Source organism: Carassius carassius, chromosome 4 (assembly GCF_963082965.1).
Source record: "Carassius carassius chromosome 4, fCarCar2.1, whole genome shotgun sequence".
Classification (NCBI taxonomy): Eukaryota; Metazoa; Chordata; class Actinopteri; order Cypriniformes; family Cyprinidae; genus Carassius; species Carassius carassius.
Genome location: NC_081758.1, coordinates 38,563,834 through 38,588,079, shown reverse-complemented (window position 1 = coordinate 38,588,079; position 24,246 = coordinate 38,563,834). Strand labels below are relative to the sequence as shown.

Below are 24,246 nucleotides of genomic sequence, written 5' to 3'. Positions count from 1 at the left end.
GTGACATTGCTTTTATACAACAGTTCAAACAAAAATAATTCCAAACACAGCCACTGTTTTGCGTCTCTGAGCAACATGACAGTGATTCGTTCCTGAATAAATCAACCGTTTAAATGATTCGGTTCAATCGCAATGACTCACTTATTAACAGTGACTCACTGCCACCTACTGCTGGTTTTAATTTCATATTTACGGTACCTTCTTATTTTTTAAATAATTTCGAACATCAGTTTTCAATGTTTTATTTTTAAAATATCAAAACATTATTTATTAATTTATAACTGCAGGCTAAAGTTACCATGTCCCACAGAGCTGCATTAAACAGTGTGTAAAAACATCTCAATGGCACTTCAGATGCAGCTTCTGTTTTCTCTGCATTGCAAAGATCATTTTTGTTGATAGTGATTGCATTTGCTTGGTAACAGCCCAAATGCAAGTATTTGACCTAAAAGATGGTGCACACTTCTAGAAAAAATGGCGTAAAGGTAAAAATAAAAAATTCAGGAGTCATCTGTCAGCACAATTAGAAATAAGATATCAGCACAATTAAAGTGACATTATTGTCTATTTATCGTTATCGATAAAATCCCAGAAATACCAGGGATACCATTTTTTTGTCAATATTGGAAACCCTTAATTATTTTCTCTTTATTTTGGTGTGCCACCCCAAGATTTACTGTGGCCTCATCTGGCCACCCCTGTTAAAATTTTCTGGGGGCGCCACTGTCTTTATCACGATGAATAATCTGTTGATATGGTCGCTAATGTCATTAAAATCCAGTAAAAATAAAAATAAAAATAAAAAATAAATAAACTTAAAAAAAAAGAATAATCTGGTGTGCCTGTTGACTAGTTTTAAAGGTTTTCTGGGGGAAAAGTGCAGAATAATAATAACAATGAAATCTGATCAAATACAATAGGCCACCAGGTGTTTTTTTTTTTTTTTTTGCCTAAGTAGTAGGATTACTACAAATTAAAATGTCAGAATCTGAAAGCTTCTTATTCTAACCCCCTGGAACAAACAAACAAACAACAACAACAACAACAACAACAAAAAAATATATATATATATCCTTAACCAGGCTAAACTGGTTTGCATGACTTATTTGGTTTTGTGGTGTAAGCTGTCAGAAAATATGGTTATTAAGGTAATTATTTATAAGTAAGATTTCATGTGTGTGACATGAACATGACACCGCACTTGAATAGTCGTTTAGTTTAAGAAATTAGCTTTAGAAATACAAGTATTTCATGTAGTCTGGCATTAAAGGATACATATTATGCCCCTTTTTACAATATGTAATATAATTATCTGGTGTCCCCAGAATGTGTCTGTGAAGTTTCAGCTCAAAATACCCTGCAGATAATTGATATATAATTTTGAAAATGCCTATTCTAAGTGGAAGCAGAAACACTGTTTTTCATGCATGTCTCTTTAAATGCAAATGAGCTGCTGCTCCCCGCCCCCTTTTCCAGAATAGAGCTGCCCATTACAGCTCCTACCTGCTAAAAACATTCGTATGTTTATTATAATTTTTCACACGCTAAAATCATGCGTTTTAAACCATATATGTGAATACTAAATTAAGTTCTCATTCCCACACAAGTTTATGTTAAAAACACCGAGTTACAAAAACAGTCAGTTATGTCTGTGAAAGTTATTTTAGATATAGGCCTACAACATACAGTAAATAAATCTGCATACATACACTATCAAAAGTGAAGGAAATGAATACATGTATTAACTTGCTCAAATAAATGCTGTTCTTTGAACTTTCAGAGAATCCTGAAAAATGTATATCATGGTTTACACACAAATATGAACCAGGACAAATGATATCAACATTGATCATAATCTTTGAAATATTAGATGGAAATATATTAAAATATATTCAAAACAGTAATTTTAAGCTGTAATAATGTTTCATAATATTGAATGAAGTGTTGATCAAAAAAACGTTCTTTTAAAAACATTTTTAAAAATCTTACCGACCCAAACTTTTACACTTATTCTAGCTTTCTTCACACATCATCTCAACTATCTATTTTGTAAATAATATTCTAAAGTCTATGGTCACTAATGTCATCAATTCTTCTTCTTAGTATTATTCTACAGAACCGTTGTTCCCTTAATGCCATAAACCATGATCAATCAACTGTGACTTGATCCAATTTACCATGTGGAGGAGTGCGGAGCGAGATTCAAATCAGTTTAGAGTCTCAGTTTTTATGCAAGTTTAGATATACATTTGCAGTTCTATAAGCCTACACAATTACAATTGGATTGTCCAGAATGTGTTTTTGAATAAACTTCAACTCTTTTTAAGTGCAGCGTTAATTTTTCCACCATGTTTCACCTGGAGGGTTGGGAGTGTTTCTTTGGTGCTTTCAAATAAGTCTTCAAATTCCTGGTCCACACAGATATCCTACGAGAAACTGATGTTAGAGACAGAAAACCATAGGGAAATATGAGGAATGAATGGGAAAGATTCACTCACAGAGAATTCTAAAAACTCAGCTGCAGTTTCTGGGTTTGCTTGAACTGATTTTAAAATGGCGAAGCATCCCGCTGACTGCATTGGGTTCCTAGACATCTGGATCATACCGAATACCAACAAAATGAGTCATAACAAAGATAGAAATGTCATAAATCTCTTCTGGCGCAGACCTAAAAGTCTAAGCTTAGAAGCCATGCATGCTTCAATTATGCTTTGCTGTTACTATTCTAATCTTTCGTACTTTGAGAATTCGTAGAGTCGTGTTCACTTTGAGGCCCAGCGCTAAATGGATGGCTCCTTCCAGCGGTATGCGATTATAGCTGCGGACAAAGAAAATGTTTTAAGCAAGTATTTGAGACACTTTTATTCTGGTTTTAAGTTTATCAACTGTTTGCAACGTCTGGTGTTTTTTGATTTCACCACTGCAAATAAATCACGACTAACTATGCATTGTGTACTAAACTAATTTAGCAGACAAACGCTAAACAATTTCAACTGTCTACCATATCATATTTACGGCAATAAATAAAGAACTGCGTACACACAGAAAATAAGAGGTGAGTCTTAAAAAAATGGATTCGTTGGTGATGCATGTCCTGCATTCCATAAATACAGTTACAGTATAATATATAATCATACTATGACAACAGTACCAGATGTTCAGATCCTCCAGTGTATTGTTGTGTTTGAGTGCTTCCTCTAGAGCCACAGCTCCTTCTTTGCCCAGGCCATTGTATGACAAATCCAGGATCCGCAAGAAGATATTTCCCTTCAAAATCAAATCCAACAGAACTACTACGGTAACATGCAGAATTTAAATAAAAAAAGTGTCGTATTATATCATCAAAAAAAAAAAATGTTCTTGCTGAGGCCCACTTGTATGCACCAGGATCTATTAGAAATAATAAAAATAATAATTATTATTATTATAAATATATTTATATTATATTATAATTATAATTATTAATTAATTAATATTAATATAATATAATATAATATAATATAATATAATATAATATAATATAATATAATATAATATAATATAATATAATATAATATAATATAATATAATATAATTATTATAATTATAATTATAATTATAATTATAATAATTATATTATATTATATTATATTATATTATATTATATTATATTATATTATATTATATTATTTTTAGGCACCCCCTTTATTATTATTATTATTATTATTATTATAGCTATAACATATATTTATTTATTTATTTTATTTTATTTTATTTTTTGACCCTTAGAATGAAATAGGCTTTACTTTAAGAATTGTATTTATTTATTTATTTATTTTTTAATTATTAAAGTTACAGTATGTTTTCAAAAGAATAAATCGATTCCTAGTGATAAGACCCTTTTTACTGCATAGATGTTGGATCAAACAGCATTTTAATATTAGTTTTTTTTTAAAGTTATTAAATCCTGATTAGATCAATGGATGTTAGGCCAAAGTAAGTTCTTAGCATGAGTGAGTGACTCTGGCAGAGGATGGACTTTATTTTCCTCTTACCTCCAGGCCTTTAGCAAATTCAATGGCTCCTTTCCCTCGAATGCAGTTCCAAGCCAGATTGAGTGACTTCATCGCCGTGTTCTCAGTAATGGCAGCACCAAGGATTTCCCCTGAGGCGAGGAGAAAGATGGAGAAGAGCAAAATGGGGGAGTTAATGTTATTAATTCAGTGTGTTATTGTGTATCCACTTATAATTTAATTTCTGTATGATCTAACTGGCAAGTAACTAGTAATTTAGGCCCAAATTATAATGGTCCCTGTGTAGGTGACTCTTCCTAAAATAAAAAGTGTATAATGTTATAGAAGACTGGAGTTAAAATATATTAAAATGTATTGAAATATATTATTTTAAATTGTAATAATATTTCCCAATATTACTGTTTCTACAGTATTTTTAATCAAAGGAATGCCGCCTTGGTGAGCATATGACATGACTTTCGAAGATATTAAAACATTTCACTGAACCTAGACTTTTGAAAGGTGGTGTTACATTTCCTCAAACTGTTACCATTTTCAAAGCTCTTAAAGAAACAAATAAACAAAAACTCAATATAATCATATTTGATATACATAACTATATCAGGCCTTATTGACCACATCTGCAATGGTCACCAAGGCAGCCTGCCAAGAATAAGCAAGCAGTGTATGATTATAAAAAGAAAGCCATCACCATATGTAATAAGAACAGAGATGTGCCAGCGGAATCTGTTAATATGAATCATGGCAGGTCATGGAGGAGTTCCTCTTGATTACTATATGCAATATTTTATTGAGGCAATTCCGCTATCTTCACACTCTGTCATTCATGTTGACAGCTATGGGGCTTTAGGACTGTACTCTATATCCCTCATTATCATACTGAAGTTTCTGATCATTTCAGATCCGGCCCTCTGGATATGAAGATATAGTGCTTGTGTTGAAGCTGAATATCATTTCCTATTTGCATTGCAGTTAAGAAGAGAGCACTTAGCTATATAAAAAAAAATTGAATTTCCATACATTCCCACAAAAAGATATGAATAATCTCTAGTGAGCCAGATTTGAAGGTTTTTATCAGCAGGTTTCACCACTGACATAACATCCATTTATCAAAATATAAAAATATAACATTGTAGATAAAAGGTTTGTTTAAAAGCAAATGTATCACATCATTAGACAATATGCGTGTATCCACATCTCAATAAACTATTCAATGACATCAGAAATAAATATAATAAATATTAAATATAAATATAAAAATAAAGATGTTCATACTAACTTACTGTATATTAAACTGGATATTAAACAACTGTTCAGGTTCCACACACTAACAGATTTTCAACCAGAGTCTCGACTGTGAACACAGGAAATCTCGCGAGACTTCAGAATAAGCATTACGAACGATATGCAGGAAGAAATTGCAATGATAGTGTTTGGAATGATTTTCACAGAAAATTCACGTGGAAAAAAAGAAAATGGTTTTGGTGAAGTCGTGGAGACGGCGGGGACATGGTCTGTTCTCTCTTGGAAAAGAGATCTTATTCTCTTTGAAATTGCCTTATTAAACTTTAAATAATTGTTATCAGATCTTACATCATTCTTTAAGAATGTCATCATTCGCTTTCTGATTGGATATTGTTTCGTTTCACGTGATAATCTCCAGAGCGTGCGCTCGTCAATTAGAAGCACGCACTTCCTAGGGGTCGAGCGTCGCTGTCAAAGTGACGCCAAAATGAATGGGAGTCAATGGAATGCTAACAGCAGGTGGGGGTCCGCTAGCCAATGGCAGGATTTCTGATAGTCAATATTAAACATGTTGAATATTTACGATTCGCGATCGGGGAGGCTCTGGCGTTCTTCCGATCAGGTTTGGACACCTCTTTATGTAACCGGTACAGAACGTGTTTTGTTAAAACATATGTATTGTTATAATTCTCACAAAATTGTTTTTCCACATGCACCTGATATGATGCCTAAGTGTGTTGAGTACGTTTCCCCTTTAATTGCTGTGATGTCATCATGAGCCTACATAATTTCCTGTTATGTCCCCTCCTCTTCCTCTTGGCATTGTAATTGCATGGAAGAGGTGGGTTATTTTTGGCTCCTGCTAATCCTTATTAATCTTTATTTTAATTGTTGCTTTTATTTCTATATCTTCATTGCAAATTATGTGTATTATGTTATTTTACTTACCTGTGTGGTTATTTTTGTCATTTTGCCCAATTTAAGTTATATTTGTCTCTTTGGCCTAATAAGTGGAGATGAAAAGCACATGGTAATTAAATCTACGTCACATTTGTTTTATAGAGCAAGATAAGGGTGATTGTACTCAGAGGCTGTTTTTATGTGTTTTACATCAGGTATGTTTTCTCTGTATTTTTCCTCTTGGCATTGTAATTGCATGGAAGAGAGCAAGATAAGGGTGATTGTACTCAGAGGCTGTTTTTATATGTTTTACATCAGATCTCGGAGTAAAACCCAGTGGAACCGTCGCCTTTTGTCCCGTGTCTGTTTTCACAACGCAGAGAAAAGTGATTTTATAACTGGTGTCGCGAGCCACCGGTTACACGTGGTGCCGTGATCCTTCGGATTTCGCATGATCGTCTGATTACCGATCGCCGAAGTTGCTGCTTCAACAGACTACAGTGTGCCATGAAAGATCGCTGGATGTGAGAGTGTTTCGCCGTTCGCGGAGGCCGCAGTTCATTTCATCTCGTCCGATCTCATCATCAGAGTTCTATCTTCTGTTGCTCATATCACAGACGGTAAAGGTTGAACGGTTGCCCTTTTATGAAGTATGTTGAAAAACTGTTTTGACGTTTAGTAATAACGTGTTGAACTTTTGTTTTTTTTTTGTTTTTTTTGTACTGCTGCACGCTCATCACTGACGGGATATTTTTGTGATCGCATTTTTTTATTTCTCCTCGTGCAACGCTGTACTGAACTGTTCTTTGCGTTGCTGAAAGCTGAAGGACAGTGTTTTTGTGATCGTCATCACATAATTTTTTTTTTCCTCCCTGAAACTAACATTGGACTGTTTTGAGAGTCTAAATGAATATTTCTGCAAACTACATTTATCTGCATATTAGTTAAGTGATTTCAGTGTTTGTTTTTGTTTTTTTTTTCCTTCTCATTTTTCTTTTTGAAACTGTTATTGCATTTATTTATTTTTTTCCCTATTCGAACGGAGTCATGTTTGAGGACACTGTCAGTCAGGATAATTTTAGCCCTGTACAAAGACCTAGTGCCATGTTACCAGTAGGCAGGGGTAGTGGGGCTGTACTTAATCGTCCTGACAATATGTATGGAGTTTCTCCTCAATGTTTTGGGAGAGGGAGGACATTCTTGACTGCAGATATTGACCATGTACATGCATCTGATTCAGCTATTGGTACCTCAGGGAGCCCAGCTGCTTGCTCTACCCCTTTTGCACGCCCTAACACTGATCGTGCAGTTACCTCTGAGTCTTTGGGGAGTATTATTTCTGATTTGGCACAGAAAATTGGTGAAAGCATTTCAGCCAGTCTCAACTTAACACAACAGCCCAGCCCAGTGCAATCTAAGTCAAATGTACAGCATTCAGGTGAATGTTTTGATGCTTCTAATTTGAAAGTCATTGTCCAACATGATGTTGCGCCTCCACCGTTCTTTAGAGGTGATCAAAGTGATTCATTTACTGTACATGAATGGGAAGATTTGATGTACAGTTATTTGAACAGAAAGATATGCACTGATGAAACTGCCTCTGATCTCATTTTGAGCAGGTTAGCTGGAAAAGCGAGAGATGTAGTCAAAGTGTCCTTGCGCAGTTTCCCTGGGCCGACTGCTGCAGTGCTCCCCACCACCGTGTTCGATATACTGAAGCGCAATTTCAGTGAGTTGATGTATTCAAATATGCCTATGTCTGACTTTTATAACACCCTGCCTAGGGCGGATGAGAGCCCAATGGACTACTGGATACGGCTCAATAAGGCGATTGATGTGGCTGATGAGTGTTTGCGTAGACGGAACAAGTGTGTTGAGGACCCTGCTACTGAAGCTGTTATGATGTTTATCTCACACTGTCCAGATCCTGGCCTTGCTTTGTCTTTTCAGTTCAAGCCTGCTGAACAGTGGAGTGCTGCTGAAGTTCAAGAGCGACTGGATAGTCATCGCAGGACTCTGAAGAGAGCTTTTGCTAGAACTTCACGCTCCTTGCCTGTATCTGCTTGCCATCAGAACACCGTAACTGTCTGTGACGATTCTGTGTCAAGTTCTCCCAAACAGCCTGAACTCTCAAGCCAGATTCCAAGTTTAACTGGTCAGTTGAGCCCCAACGCTGCTCCATTTACTCCTGATGCTAGTATGCAGCAGTTGGTTGGCATGATGGACAAAGTTTTATCTCTCTGCACTGCCTCACTGTCCTCGCCCATCCCAAACTGTCCTGTCAGAACTTCAGACCCCAAGCCCAGTCTGAGCTCAGCATGTAGAGTATGTCAGTCTAAAGAGCACAGTACACATACTCATTGTATGCGCCAGAGGCTTTGTCGTAACTGCTTCAAACCTGGACACTTTAAGAGCAATTGTCCTAGGACGACAGGCCTTGAGCTGCCGCCTTCAGCCATTCAGTTAAACTAAATAGCCCATGTACGGAGGGGGATAACATGGGCAGTGGCGTATTTCCCCCAAAAGATGAGTCAGACCCACATGAGATTTTTGTAAATAGTTGCAAATTGTTGCCACCCGACAAAACAGTGCTGTATGTGGGATCTCAGAAAATTGATGGAGCTAGTGAACTCTTTTATGCCCCTGTGACTGTCGGTGGCCAGTCCGTGCTGAACGGTATGCTAGATTCTGGCAGCATGGCTTGCACACTGAGTATGGAAAGTGAATCCAAGTTGCGTGCCGATGGAGTTCTCCCTCAACCCTCAGTGATTCCTGGTAATGTGGTCCTGGTGGGCTGCGGTGGTCTGACTACTCAGCCAAAGTGCACATATGACCTGGAAATCGAAGTCTACGGGTTCAAGTTTATCGTACCAACCTTAGTAGTGCCTGGACAGAAGGATGAGTTCATTATCGGCAGTAATGTAATCAAATGTGTGCTTCAGAAGATGAAAGCCGAAAAGAGATACTGGGAACTAATTTCCTGCCAAAACAGCAACCCTGAGTGTGAAGAATTTCTTGAGCTCTTGAGCGGTGTTTCTCGTTGGTCTGGTCCCCAACCGCCCGCTAAGCTCGGCACAGTTAGGCTTCATCGGGCCGTTACCTTGCTTCCCAGGTGTGAGCACCTTGTCTGGGGAAAACTACCTGCAAACACTAATGTCTCCACAGGAAGCTCCGTCATCGTCGAGCCCACTACGTCACGTTCAGCGCCACGTCATGTTCTTGTTGGACGTGTGGTGACTCCTATGTGGGGTGATCGATGGGTGCCGATGAAGATCTTAAATCCCACCCAGTCTCCAATAACTCTTCGACGTAATGCTAAGCTGGCTGATGTGTCTCCTTGTTTGGCAGTGGAGGATGTTACAGTTTCACAAGATGTGTGCAGACCTCAAGTTCCTGATGCAGCTTTCCCCAAGCCTATTCCAACTGTTGATCCAGTGCAGTTACTGCATGAGTATGGTTTGGAGGGCATTGATATCGAAGGGTGTGAGGTCTTCAAGTCATGGAAGGAGAAGTTGGCAAGTCTTATCGTGTCCTATCGTGATGTTTTCTCCAGGGACAGACTCGATTGTGGAGAGGTGAAGGACTTTGTACACAGAATTCATCTGAGCGATGAGCGTCCATTTCGTCTGCCATATCGCCGAACCCCTCCTGCCCACTACCAGAAGTTGAGAGAGGTACTTTCTGAAATGGAAGAGAAAGGCATCATTAGCAAATCCGTCAGCGAGTATGCATCTCCTTTGGTAATGGTATGGAAGAAGGATGGATCTCTCAGAGTCTGTACGGACTTTCGCTGGCTTAATGCAAAGACCATTAAGGATGCTCATCCTTTGCCTCATCAGGCAGACTGCCTGGCTGCGCTAGGAGGCAATCTTTTCTTCAGCTCTGTTGATTTGACGTCAGGATTTTACAACGTCCCGCTCCATGTTTCTGATCGTCATTACACCGCATTTACAACACCAATGGGCTTGTACGAATACAACCGTCTTCCCCAAGGCCTGTGTAACAGCCCAGCATCATTTATGCGCATGATGCTCAGTGTGTTCGGAGATCTAAATTTTTCCAGCCTCCTTTGCTATCTAGATGATTTGTTGGTTTTCGCCCGCTCTGAAGAGGAGGCTTTGAAACGCTTAGAAGTAGTGTTTTCACGGTTGAGAGCTAGTAATTTGAAGTTGGCTCCGAAAAAGTGTCACTTTCTCAGGCGCTCCATCAAATTTCTGGGCCATGTGATCAGCGGATCTGGAGTTTCCGTGGATGAAGACAAGGTAGCAGTCATTTCAGCCTTTCAAAAGAATGATCTGATGAAGGAAGATAATGTCACACCTTCGCCTAAGAAACTACGATCATTTCTGGGCATGGTTCTATACTACCAGAGCTTCATCCCTGGCTGTACACGTGTCGCAAAGCCATTGTTCAATTTGACGGCCGGTCAAAAACGTTTGACGAAAGGCACAGGTAGCCGTAATCGATCTGGCACTTATCGGGAGTTGTCTCCCCAGGACTGGACTCCTGATTGTGATGTTGCCTTCGAAGAGTTAAAGAGAGCCCTTGTCGAGAGCGTGGTCCTGGCACACCCTGACTTTGAGAGTCCATTTATTCTTTGCACTGATGCATCGTTGGACGGTTTAGGGGCAGTACTTTCTCAAGTTCCCAGTGGTGAGGACAAAGCACGTCCCATAGCTTTCGCCAGCAAGTCTTTGAGCCGCAGCCAAGCCAATTACCCTGCACACAGACTAGAATTCTTGGCCCTCAAGTGGGCAGTGTGCGACAAGTTCAGTCACTGGCTAAGAGGTAATGAGTTTACCGTGTGGACGGACAATAATCCGCTCACGTACATCTTGACAAAACCTAAATTAGATGCTTGTGAGCAGCGCTGGGTTTCAAAACTTGCCCCGTACAACTTTAAAATAAAGTACGTTCCTGGACGATTGAATGTTGTGGCGGATGCGCTCAGTCGAGACCCATTCGTCAACCCAGTGAGTCAGCGACTTCTGTCCGAGCCTTACTCTGAACTACTGAAGTATGTACACAGTGTGGGAGATGATTCTGTGCAGAGGACATTCCATCTCACGTGCCAGCCACAGACACTTGAAACTGAACTCAATCTAAGTTCTGAGATCAACTTTTCCATGACTTCTGAGGATGTTTCATCTATCTTGTCTCTCTGTGATGATTGGGATTCAGGAGCTGCATCCAGAGCAACATCCGTGGGTAGTCATTTGACTTCTTCGATTCCCGACTGTCAAGACGTAATCCATGCCTTTTCATTGTCTGAACTGCAGTGTCAGCAGCACAAAGATGCAGTTATTTCGAGGGTGGTTTTCTATGTCCGCAGGAAGCGCAGACCTACCCGGCGTGAGCGTGCGAATGAGGATTTGCTAGTTTTGAGGATTTTGAGGCAGTGGGAAAAACTCTGTTTGCTTCATGGCATCCTGTATAGAGCTGTCAAAGATCCACTCTCTAAGCATAAAAAGTTTCAATTCGTCCTGCCTGCCTCTATGAAACAGCAAGCACTCTCTGGTGTTCATGATCTGGCCGGTCACCAAGGTCAGCCACGTACCCTGTCTTTAGCCCGCCAGAGGTTCTATTGGCCTGGGATGGAAAGTGATGTGCGTGATTATGTCAAGACTTGTGCCCGTTGTGTCCTGAGTAAAACTCCGGAGCCAGCAGCAAGAGCGCCCTTGGAGAGCATCAAGACCACTGCCCCATTGGAGCTTGTCTGTATTGATTTCTGGTCTGCTGAAGATAGGCGCAATAAATCTGTGGATGTCTTGGTAATTACAGATCATTTCACCAAGTTAGCTCACGCTTTTCCTTGCCGAAACCAGTGTGCTAAAAGTGTTGCTAAGAAACTCTGGGATGGCTTCTTTTGTATCTATGGATTTCCACAGCGTATCCATTCGGACCAGGGAGCAAATTTTGAAAGTGGGCTGATAGCAGAGCTTCTTGATATTGCCGGCGTTGACAAGTCACGGACTTCACCGTACCACCCAATGGGGAATGGTGGGACTGAAAGGTTCAACAGAACATTAGGTAACATGCTGAGATCGCTTCCACCCAGATCCAAGCAAAAGTGGCCACAGTTGGTACAAACAATGACATTCATGTATAACTGCACTGCCCATGAAACTACTGGGTTTGCCCCTTTTTACCTGATGTTCGGGAGGGTGCCGAGATTGCCTGTTGACCTTATGTTTCGAAGCGTGCTTCATGATGAGTCAATCTGTGATTACAATGACTATGTTCAATCTCTTGTCAGTGATCTACAGTCTGCTATGGCGCTGGCTCAAAAGAACTCTACTGCTGAACAAAAACATCAGTCTGATCAGTACAATAAGAGAGTCAAAGGATTGCCCCTGTCAGTTGGTGATCATGTTCTCATTGCCAACAGAGGCTGTAGAGGTAAACGGAAGCTTGCCGACAAATGGGAGCCCACCATGTATTCCGTTGTTGACTCCAAACCTTCACTGCACATTTACAAGATCCGTGACAAATCTGGTCATGAGAAAGTGGTACATCGGAATCTATTGTTGCCAGTTAACTTTCTTCCTTTGCCTTCAACTGAGTTTTCTGTTGGTGAAAGTGCTAGTGGTGGTCCTTGTTCCACACCTTCTCAATCTGTATGTGATTTGGTTGAGTCAACCTTACCTGTCGCTGATGATTTGTCACATGCTGAGTCCATGTCTGTCATTTCTCACATTGCTGTTTGTGACGATGATCGTACTGCTTCTTGGGTCTCATCCCATTCTTCTCAAACTGTTTCTGAAGCACAAAATGAGTTTTCTGTTGACCTTGACACTGTATCTAGGGCCTTTTCTACTGTTCCTGACAGTTCACGTAATCCTTTGGTTGACCATAACTCTGACGATCGTTACACTACCAGGTTTGGTAGAGTACTTAGACCTGTTCATAGGCTGATTGAGTCAATGATTCAACTCGAAACCTTACTTGGTGTGGAGTCTGTATCTCCTGTTATTCATGTATAGGGTTGTGTATAGTATTATACTATCTCTGGTAATACATCTCAACCAAAGTGTAATCTTCTCTATTTTATTGTGTATACTAATCCTGTTTATGTACTTGGTATGAGTTTTTCAAAGTGTAATGGGCACTTTGTGTATGCCTGCAAAATGTGTAGAAGTTTGGCCAACTTTCTCCATATTTGTATCCCTTGTTTGGGTAACTCTCTAGGTGGAGTCTTCACTGTTTTTTTAAAGTGTAGACCATGTAACTCAAGTGACCAGTGTTTTATTTGTTATGCTCTTAAGAATTTTTGTGTGAATTCTGGGGGGTGAGTGTAACCGGTACAGAACGTGTTTTGTTAAAACATATGTATTGTTATAATTCTCACAAAATTGTTTTTCCACATGCACCTGATATGATGCCTAAGTGTGTTGAGTACGTTTCCCCTTTAATTGCTGTGATGTCATCATGAGCCTACATAATTTCCTGTTATGTCCCCTCCTCTTCCTCTTGGCATTGTAATTGCATGGAAGAGGTGGGTTATTTTTGGCTCCTGCTAATCCTTATTAATCTTTATTTTAATTGTTGCTTTTATTTCTATATCTTCATTGCAAATTATGTGTATTATGTTATTTTACTTACCTGTGTGGTTATTTTTGTCATTTTGCCCAATTTAAGTTATTTGTCTCTTTGGCCTAATAAGTGGAGATGAAAAGCACATGGTAATTAAATCTACGTCACATTTGTTTTATAGAGCAAGATAAGGGTGATTGTACTCAGAGGCTGTTTTTATGTGTTTTACATCAGGTATGTTTTCTCTGTATTTTTCCTCTTGGCATTGTAATTGCATGGAAGAGAGCAAGATAAGGGTGATTGTACTCAGAGGCTGTTTTTATATGTTTTACATCAGATCTCGGAGTAAAACCCAGTGGAACCGTCGCCTTTTGTCCCGTGTCTGTTTTCACAACGCAGAGAAAAGTGATTTTATAACTGGTGTCGCGAGCCACCGGTTACATTTACACACCTCACACCAAGAGGAAATCTGATAAGATCCTCTGTAGAACCATCAAGATAATCGGGACAGAGCTAGGATTGTCAAAAGGGGGGAAATCGGCCAAAAATCAGCCTGATTATTTTTTGGTGTGTACCCAGCATTAGTGTAGAGGATTTTCCAGTAACTCTGTACGCACGTAACATACACTTTTGCCAGCAGATGGCGAAATCTGACTTTTCATGAGTGAGTCACTGAATCCTTCAGTCAGCAAATCATTCAAACAATGATTTATTCAGGAATGAAATGAGTAAGCCATGGAATCATGCATTTAATCGATTCATTTAAAAGTGCTTAGTTTAGCAGCGACTCGGAATTGGACATTGTTGAAAATTTTTAGCATTTTTCACCAAATATAGCAACTTTCTCATTGTTGCTGAAACTTTTATTAATGTTTTGTGACAAGGAGCTATTTTGGCGATATTTGATGATTTTCTTTGGCAGAATAAAGGCAGATATTCTGTCATTTGTAATTTCTTCTATTTTCTCAAGCGTATTGCTACATTACTGCTGTAGTCAAGCGGGAACACTGCTACTTTGCTCCGGGTCTGGGGATAGCACTTTGAGCATAGCTTAGCATACATCATTGAATCCTATTAGACCAGTACCATCGCATTCAAAAATGACCAAAGAGTTTCGATATTTTTCCTATTTAAAACTTGACTCTTCTGTAGTTATATTGTGTACTAAGACCAGCGTAAAATGAAAAGTTGCGATTTTTCTAGGCCTATATGATTAGGAACTATAATTAAATTCCGGCGTAATAATCAAGAAGCTGTGCTGCCGTAACATGGCAGGCACAGTGATATCACGCAGCCCCTGAAAATAGTCCCCAGTTAAAAGTTAAAAGTGAAAACGATAACACTCAATTTATTAACTCTGGGGGAGTTAGAGAATGAGTCTATTTCCAAAAAAAAGTGGAGTGTTCTTTTAAATAGAATCACAGTGGATTGTATTTTGTCAGTGGCTCTTTTGCAACAACATAAAGATCAGTCACAGGGACGAATATACTGCATGTGAATTTGTCCGCCAGAGGCGCTGATAATTTACATGTAGCGTCTTTGTGCTTCAGGTGTCCCGAGTTCGAGTCTCGACTCATGGACCTTTGCAAATCCTGTCCCCCTCTCACTTTCCCACTTCGCTTCCTGAGAACTTTTTGTCCTACCAAAATAAATGTGTGGTTGGAGCTGCTCATAACGGCAGCAGTTTCATTACGTCAATAATTTTTTTTTTTTTTATGAAGCCTAAAGGAAATTAAAGCCACAGATTCAATGAATTAATTTATGTTTCATTTAAATTGTGTACTGGGAGTATAAATAAATGTAAAGTACAAAAGGTTTAGGCTATTATTTATCTAAAATAAAAATAAAATTCCTCTAAAAATAAAGAATCAGTTGCATAAACAAAAGCAAATTAAAACAATGAGATCTAAATTTATTTTATATTTATATATTTTCCTTCATTAAAAAAACATCTCATTTTGCCCTGTTATTTTTTTAGTTTCATAGATTTAATATAGCAATGAAAATCTCCAATGGTTCCTGTCTAAGTAGGCCTGCCAATTGAGAGTCACTGCACTGGGCAACTTATCTTTTGCTTGGTGAACTGAAACTAAATTATCCCAATTTATGTCTAGACATTTTTATTATACTCTGTAGTGCTGTAAAATCATCAGTATAATCAACTGCTCAAAGTAAGTGAAACGGACAAATTTTTATTTAATTCCCATTGTGTAATACAGCAGTGAAGGTTAATGTTCTTTTTGCAATGCATGTGTTAGGTCAAATCTCAAGCTGTTTTTTCTTTTACTTGTTCTACTAAGTAGCCATGAAATTGTAGTCTTCCAGTCCAACCGTTACATGTAATCATTCAACATGTGGCAGCAAAATGCCTAGAAACCACTAAATGCAAATTTATTTGAAGGTCTGCAGTAATCAAGCAGTGAACTTTTCACATCATCTCAAACCTGCTATATCTCCAAATCTGTTGTGACTCAGGTCGAGGTGCTGAAGTTTCTGGTTGCCTATCAGAGCTGGGGACAGATGTCTGGCCGCTCGCTCGTCCAGATGGTTCCCAGAGAGGTTGAGAGAGAATAGGGTAGAGTTTTCCAACAGCATGCTGGACAGAGCCCTGGCTCCGTATTCACCCATCCGGTTTTCAGACAAATCAATTTCTGGGCAAGAAAATAGGTTTTACAGTTAGGCTAATATCTTGAGGGAGTTCTACAAAATCAACCGCACAATCATCAAAGTTTTGAAATGCACAGTGAATGATGGCTGTACGAAAAACACTGTGTGTTTAATAACTTCACATTACTTATGAAACAGTTGTACTGTAGCCTATGTTGTTTTGAATTGGATAACATATATTACATTTTCATCAGCAGTCTCTAGACATTTGAACCTCATTGTATATTTTTACCCAGAGAAGTCAGATAAAGTCAATAAAAAGTTGCTAACTTGATTTAGCACATTGCTAACATGTAGCTAGCATGAGTTAACACATTGCTGGCATCACCATGTGATGTATCCCAATCTTCAAGCAGAAGGAACTGGATGAATATTCTGAATAATAACAATACATCTACAATCTGATTTGTGATGCAGCCTGGAATTAAACACACCATGTGGGTTCTTCTGGCCAGAGGAGATCTGGCCCCCACTGAGCCTGTTTTCTCCCAAGGTCTAGAAATTCTTTACAGAACAATTGATCTTCGTTTTTGTTATCTTTGAATATTTTTTTTTACCGTGTTTTTTTTTTGCAAAGCAGCTTGTGAAAATGATCTGTATAAAGCGCTATATAAATAAAGGTGACTTGAGTTGCTGGCATGTGTTAGCATGTTGCTAGCATGATTTAACACTTTACATCTTCTAGCATGTTGCTATATTACTAGCATAATTTAACAAGTTTCTAGTACATTTCTAGCATTATCTTATAAGTTGATAGCATCTTTTAATATATTGCTAGCATTATTTCGAAAGATGTTAGGGGCCATTAGCACAACAATGTTTTCAGCCAAAAACAGGAAACTTTTTATGCATTTTGCCTGTTCGTTTACACAACAACAGCATTTCGAGGACTGAAAATGGGTTTTAAAGTGCAAGTTCTTAAAAACAGCACCGTTATTGCTTCTGTATAAAAACCCAATATGAGAATCTTTTAAAACGGTGATGTCATGTGCATGCATAGTATGTGTTTTATTTGTTTTATTTATACATGGGCAGTACGTGAGGATTTCAAAGGCAAGTGCGAACAAACATACACAACAGTGGAGTACATGGTATTGCTGTTGCTGCTCAAGAGTTTGCTCGGTTCATCAGCAAAGTGTGGATTTACTTCACCAAGATCACAACCAACAGTGGAGACGCATCATTCATCACTTCCCTAAAGGTAATGTTTACTAATAAGGTGACCACACCTGGCCTGGCATATGTAATACAGCGTTTTTGGCCATTTTCGTGGATATGTGTAAACGCAAATCATTTTGAAAACATTGTGGTATATACGTGAAACTTTAAAAAAAATGCAAGGGAAAAACATTTCCTTTTTTTACATGTTGCTAGTATAATTTAACAAGTTGCTAGCATGTTTCTAGCAGGATTTAACACATTACTAGCTTTTTTTAGCTTGTTGCTAGCATAATTTAACAAGTTGTTAGCATGCTTCGAACATGTTTTAACAGACTGTTAGTATTTTAACATGAAAACGTTTTCAACCCATGTCTATGGGAATTCTGGCCTGTTTGGAAATCCGATACGGGAATTAGTATGTTGGCTTTGGTATGCCAACAAAGAAATACACCTTGCAAGATTGCCTCGCAAGTTCCAGATTTGTCCAGCTCACATGTTCCTCTATAAAAAACATGATTAGATGGGATCAAACAGACTTGAAGCTCACACTACTAGTGAATCCCAAATAAAAGCCCAACTGAAAACAAGGCAGTGCTGTGATGTTATGTTATGTGCGGGACTGCAGAAAGTCACCTGTGATGTAGCAATTCTCTTTGAGCATGTCAGCAATGGCAGCCCCGCCCACTCCCTCCATCCAGTTATCTCGCAGATTCAGCTTCAGGATGGAGGTATTGGTTACCAAGGAAATCGCCAGAGCTTTGGTACCCTACAGAGGAAAGTTTTCAAAATATTTATAATTGTTTTGTTACCCTTATAGAATGCAGCAGTCTCTGGAAGTAAACACTTTTTCACTATAGGGGAATTGAAATTGAACAATAACCTTCGAAGACAGACCTACTGTGATCTATAAGGTTGTTAATTGATGGTATGCTTTTGTTGTAGCCATCAATCCATAGTGTTTCAACTTATTATTAAATAATTAATGTTTAACCGTGTAATTATTGGAGAAAAATTACATTACCCATGATTCTGCAATGAAACCTCCAGCAGAATCGCACTAGAAAAACTCTTTAGTGCCCATTAAACACTACGAATGACGCAATAAAGTCTCTTAAACTACCTAAATTGATTTGCATATTTTGCACATAATTGAAATTATACTGTTTCTATAGTCATTCTATCATCAATTGTAAGTCACTTTGGAATAAAACATCTGCTAAATGAATGAATGTAAATTTAGTCATCATCATCTTCAAATTAAGAGTTTTATATTTCTCCATCTTTTTATATTATTTTATTGTCATTCACAGTGCTTCATGGAATTGTAGTTCTTTCTCTTATTAAAGCTGTTAAGTACAGAGTCATGTACCTTTGTCCAATATCAAAGACTTTTTTTTTTTTTTTTTACTTCAAATCAAGTTTGAAATTATTTGATTAACCTCGTGGGTTGTTGGTTTGGTTTATGTCTTATAATTCTTTAACAAAGACTTAAAAAAAATTCTCTATGTGTAAAAAGAAGTGGGGAAAAAATACTTCCAAAATCAAGGCCGCTGAAAAAGAGGGTGGGCACTTTTGCACTTTATTTTATTAAATTATCTCTCCTTTAAAATCTGACATCAAGCGTACACATACAAACTACAATGCAGTCAAAAAAAATCCCTATTCGCACAGATCTGTGAAAAAGACTGAAAACACTGAATTATGGAAAAAGACTGAAAACACTGAATTATGCATGCCAGGCCAGTAGTCGGCGATGCCACTTACACAGACACTAACACTACATATGGACTGAAGACCTGCACGTGCACTGTAAAGCTGCTTCGACGCAATCTGTATTGTATAAAGTGCTATATAAATGAAGGTTACATGACTTGACATGGAGACGTTAACTGTATTGCTTTAAAAAACTTTCACTTTGAAACCCGTTTTCAAATCACTGTTGTTGTGTACTGTAAAGGAGCGGCCAAAGAAAACAGCTTTGTGTAAACGCCCCTTAAATCAGTGTCTTTGTTCTTACCTGTGAGCCCAGCCCATAATGCATCATGTTGACTTCACTCTGGTTCATATTTCGGAGGAAGTAGGAAACTGGAATTACATTTAGCAGCTTACAAGCCTCTTTGTAGCTGGACTGTCCTGTAGGGTCATATGCTCGTCTTTCATCTAGAACAGATCAAAATACCTCTCAGAATACATTGTGATGTGGTTGCTATGTGTGTGTGTGTGTGTGTTTTTTTTTTAGCAACAGTTTTGGGTAGTTACTTAGCCCAAGCAAGAGTCAAAGTTTGGAAAGTGTCAAAGGGTCCAGAGCCCCTTTCACTCAAAACTTTGTTTTATTTATGGTAATTTACTGTCCATCTGAAGATAATAATAATGTATAATAATAATAAATTTCTTTTAAAATGCACTTTTTTTTCTCTTGCACAAGAAAGATAAATATAAGTACAACCCGAATTCCGGAAAAGTTGGGACGTTTTTTAAATTTTAATAAAATGAAAACTAAAAGACTTTCAAATCACAGGAGCCAATATTTTATTCACAATAGAACATAGATAACATAGCAAATGTTTAAACCGAGAAAGTTTACAATTTTATGCACAAAATGAGCTCATTTCAATTTTGATTTCTGCTACAGGTCTCAAAATAGTTGGGACGGGGCATGTTTACCATGGTGTAGCATCTCCTTTTCTTTTCAAAACAGTTTGAAGACGTCTGGGCATTGAGGCTATGCTGGAGTTTTGCTGTTGGAATTTGGTCCCATTCTTGCCTTATATAGATTTCCAGCTGCTGAAGAGTTCGTGGTCGTCTTTGACGTATTTTTCGTTTAATGATGCGCCAAATGTTCTCTATAGGTGAAAGATCTGGACTGCAGGCAGGCCAGGTTAGCACCCGGACTCTTCTACGACGAAGCCATGCTGTTGTTATAGCTGCAGTATGTGGTTTTGCATTGTCCTGCTGAAATAAACAAGGCCTTCCCTGAAATAGACGTTGTTTGGAGGGAAGCATATGTTGCTCTAAAACCTTTATATACCTTTCAGCATTCACAGAGCCTTCCAAAACATGCAAGCTGCCCATACCGTATGCACTTATGCACCCCCATACCATCAGAGATGCTGGCTTTTGAACTGAACGCTGATAACATGCTGGAAGGTCTCCCTCCTCTTTAGCCCGGAGGACACGGCGTCCGTGATTTCCAACAAAAATGTCAAATTTGGACTCGTCTGACCATAAAACACTATTCCACTTTGAAATAGTCCTTTTTAAATGAGCCTTGGCCCACAGGACACGACGGCGCTTCTGGACCATGTTCACATATGGCTTCCTTTTTGCATGATAGAGCTTTAGTTGGCATCTGCTGATGGCACGGCGGATTGTGTTTACCGACAGTGGTTTCTGAAAGTATTCCTGGGCCCATTTAGTAATGTCATTGACACAATCATGCCGATGAGTGATGCAGTGTCGTCTGAGAGCCCGAAGACCACGGGCATCCAATAAAGGTCTCCGGCCTTGTCCCTTACGCACAGAGATTTCTCCAGTTTCTCTGAATCTTTTGATGATGTTATTCACTGTAGATGATGAGATTTGCAAAGCCTTTGCAATTTGACGTTGAGGAACATTGTTTTTAAAGTTTTCCACAATTTTTTTACGCAGTCTTTCACAGATTGGAGAGCCTCTGCCCATCTTTACTTCTGAGAGACTCTGCTTCTCTAAGACAAAGCTTTTATAGCTAATCATGTTACAGACCTGATATCAATTAACTTAATTAATCACTAGATGTTCTCCCAGCTGAATCTTTTCAAAACTGCTTGCTTTTTTAGCCATTTGTTGCCCCCGTGCCAACTTTTTTGAGACCTGTAGCAGGCATTAAATTTTAAATGAGCTAATTAAGTGGATAAAAGTGTAAACTTTCTCAGTTTAAACATTTGCTACGTTATCTATGTTCTATTGTGAATCAAATATTGGCTCATGTGATTTGAAATTCCTTTAGTTTTCATTTTATTAAAATTTAAAAAACGTCCCAACTTTTCCGGAATTCGGGTTGTACAATAATAGTACGACTACTAATAATACTAATAACACTAACAATAATAAAACTAAGAATAGTACTACTACTCTTACTACTACTACTACTACTACTACTACTACTACTACTACTACTAATAATAATAATAATTATAATAAACAAAAAATACACAACATAGAGCAAAAACATAAAGAATAACTGCTTGGAGAAACAAAACATCTCAAGGCATTTGAGGTATCATTGTTGTACAAATGGCGCGGGACAAGTTACACACAAATTTAAACATAAGGTTATAGGTTTACTATTATCACTCTGACTTATGAGTAAAAATAATACTGACACTTTCCTTACCAAGTACATTTAATTGATGCAGTCGATACAGAAAATAATCAATGTGCTGTACTCACACATACAACCTTACAGCTCAAAAGAGATGGTTTTTGAACTTTGTAAACCAAATACGACAACAATGTATCATTGTTTCTCATTGAGATGCGCAATTATCACGAATGTGGAAAATTCCCAAGCCATTCATTAAGCTATGCGGAGGCACACAGCAGTAATCTAGCAGATGGCTATCTCTAATAAGCTAAATAAACAGCCATCAGAGAGATAGTGAGAGATGGATGGAGCCGTGATTTATGTATATGTAAAGGAGTGTGTAGGTGTTTCGGTATCTGCAGAACAAGCAGGTGAAAAATGAGAGAGAGAAAGAGAGAGAGACCTGTCTGAAACTACAAGCATGACTCACTTCATATTCTGTGCCCCTTAGCTCTTTGACACCCTCTATCAGAACGTGCATCACCCACGTCTCCCCATCGGCCCACTCTTTCTCTTTCTGTCCGCTCATATTCACACTTTCACTTTTAATAAGAACTCTTACTGTGAAATCTGTCAAGCTCCAGGTCTGTGTCAAAATCTTCGTCACTGATGACACACTCTTCCTCCTGCTGCTGTCCATCACCTGGATGGATACCTCCACCTTCATCCACCTCATCTTCTTCATTCATACGATCTTCATCCTGAATGCCCATTCTTGTGCTTTGATGCTGGCTGGGCGGTCTAGAAACTCTCTGAGTAGAAGGACACATCTTCTCCTTAGTAATTTAAATTCATCAGTTTTGCAAAATTTGTTCTGTCATCCATCCATCGGTCTTTCTTTCTCTTTCTCTCTCTTCATCATTCTGTCCATCCATCCATCCTCTCTGTCTGTCAGGCCCATAAACCTTCAAACTTCAAAGGCTTTTTAACCATCTTTGTAAACTTTCACACACAAATTTCTGTTTCACTTTTGAATGGCATGCAGCCTTACCATTCGCAAGCCATTTTACTTTTGCAAAGTGACATATTTACAAGTGAAACATACCGTGAGGCAAAAAAAAACAAAACATAGTGTATAACTTGATTTTATGTATCAGGAATTTATTGGATTTTTTAAACTGGTCACATACCAGAATGACGCCAGATGGTTTGTGGTGAGGGGTTGCAAAGTTACTGTATGTGCCCACTGGTGCTGAGATGAGCAGGCATTTACAATTCATTCTCTATTGCAGCTGAGCAACAGGCTCATGTGTGGGATTGACAGCGGAGCGAAGCAAGCAGTGAGAGCAATGAGATGCAAAAAAAAAAAATAAAATAAAAACATTTTATCAAAATATAATGCTAGAGCAGGAGTTTCTGGTGGATTATTATTATTATTATTATTTGTATTGGGTTCACTCAGGCAGCATTTATTTTACAAAAAATCAAAAATATTATCACTTTCACTATATCCTAAAATCTCATTGGCTGAAAGGATATGGAAAGGAACATGTTCAATTTGGCCGAATGACATTGCGCCCACTCACCCTCATCATTTGTTTTCTTAACACAAGCATATGAAACGACATCAAATCTGAGCAGGGACACTCACTTGGCCATCCACACTTCCTCTGCTGTAGAGACTCCTGGGTCTGCTGACCGGCCTGCTTGCGATTCCTCCCAAATCATCTTCTTTTCCACCTTCATCTCCATCATCTTCACACACTGATGGAAGAATACTTTCTTTTGTCACTTTTTTGCCCACTACCATTGTACGTATGATGTGCGAGTTTCCAAACAGATGTTAAAACCAAACTAAATCACATTTGATTTACTCTGGTTTCCCAAGCCAGACAGGATCGATATCCTTAAAATCAAATCTATGAGAAAGCAAATCAGTGCAGTACTGTCTCCTGTTGCCCCAGACTAACCTGCTCCCTGGGAAGGTTGTATTTGACCGACAGTCACTTTGACTAATTGCAGAGCTGCATTTTTGGACAGCTCATCCAATCAGCAGTGGAGCCTGAACAGTGAGGGGGGGCTATTGTTCAGCTCATTTGTTTTGTTGACTGGTTGCCATGGTGTCATGGCACTAAGTCTTATTTTGCAGTGAGTGGTGAGAGAGAAACCATTATATAAAAAAAGAACATGCACCATCTCTCAGTACACTGCTCTCTATAGAAAGTTATAATTTATATAATGTAATTATAAAATTGACTTGACACACAAAAACACATCATTTTATGGCAAAATATATTCATGTTTAAATAATAAATTTAATTTTATTTAGATGCCAACTTGAATATAAAAGTAAAATAATCAATCGCTTTATATAAATCACACAGACATATATATATATATATATATATATATATATATTCACACACACACTAAAAGTGATTCATT

The 24,246-nt window shown here is 38.3% G+C and overlaps 1 protein-coding gene across 3 annotated transcripts; it reads right to left on the bottom strand.

Annotated features, from left to right (window-relative positions):
• Nucleotides 1-1,956: 1,956 nt before the first annotated feature.
• Nucleotides 1,957-23,899, bottom strand: LOC132139999 (leucine-rich repeat-containing protein 74B-like). Of its 3 annotated transcripts, XM_059548745.1 has the most exons (11): nt 23,772-23,899; nt 23,453-23,565; nt 22,424-22,613; nt 19,537-19,679; nt 18,153-18,285; nt 16,136-16,342; nt 4,035-4,144; nt 3,152-3,267; nt 2,740-2,818; nt 2,499-2,594; nt 1,957-2,426 (listed from the first exon to the last, which is right to left on the bottom strand). In XM_059548745.1, the coding sequence occupies exons 3-11, from the start codon at nt 22,572-22,574 to the stop codon at nt 2,313-2,315; spliced, it is 1,149 nt and encodes a 382-aa protein (XP_059404728.1). In that variant the 5' UTR covers nt 22,575-22,613; nt 23,453-23,565; nt 23,772-23,899; the 3' UTR covers nt 1,957-2,312. The 3 variants fall into 3 exon arrangements, with proteins under 3 accessions (XP_059404728.1, XP_059404726.1, XP_059404727.1); XM_059548743.1 differs by lacking the exon at nt 23,772-23,899 and having other exon boundaries at nt 23,453-23,757; XM_059548744.1 differs by lacking the exons at nt 23,453-23,565; nt 23,772-23,899 and adding an exon at nt 22,992-23,096.
• Nucleotides 23,900-24,246: the final 347 nt, after the last annotated feature.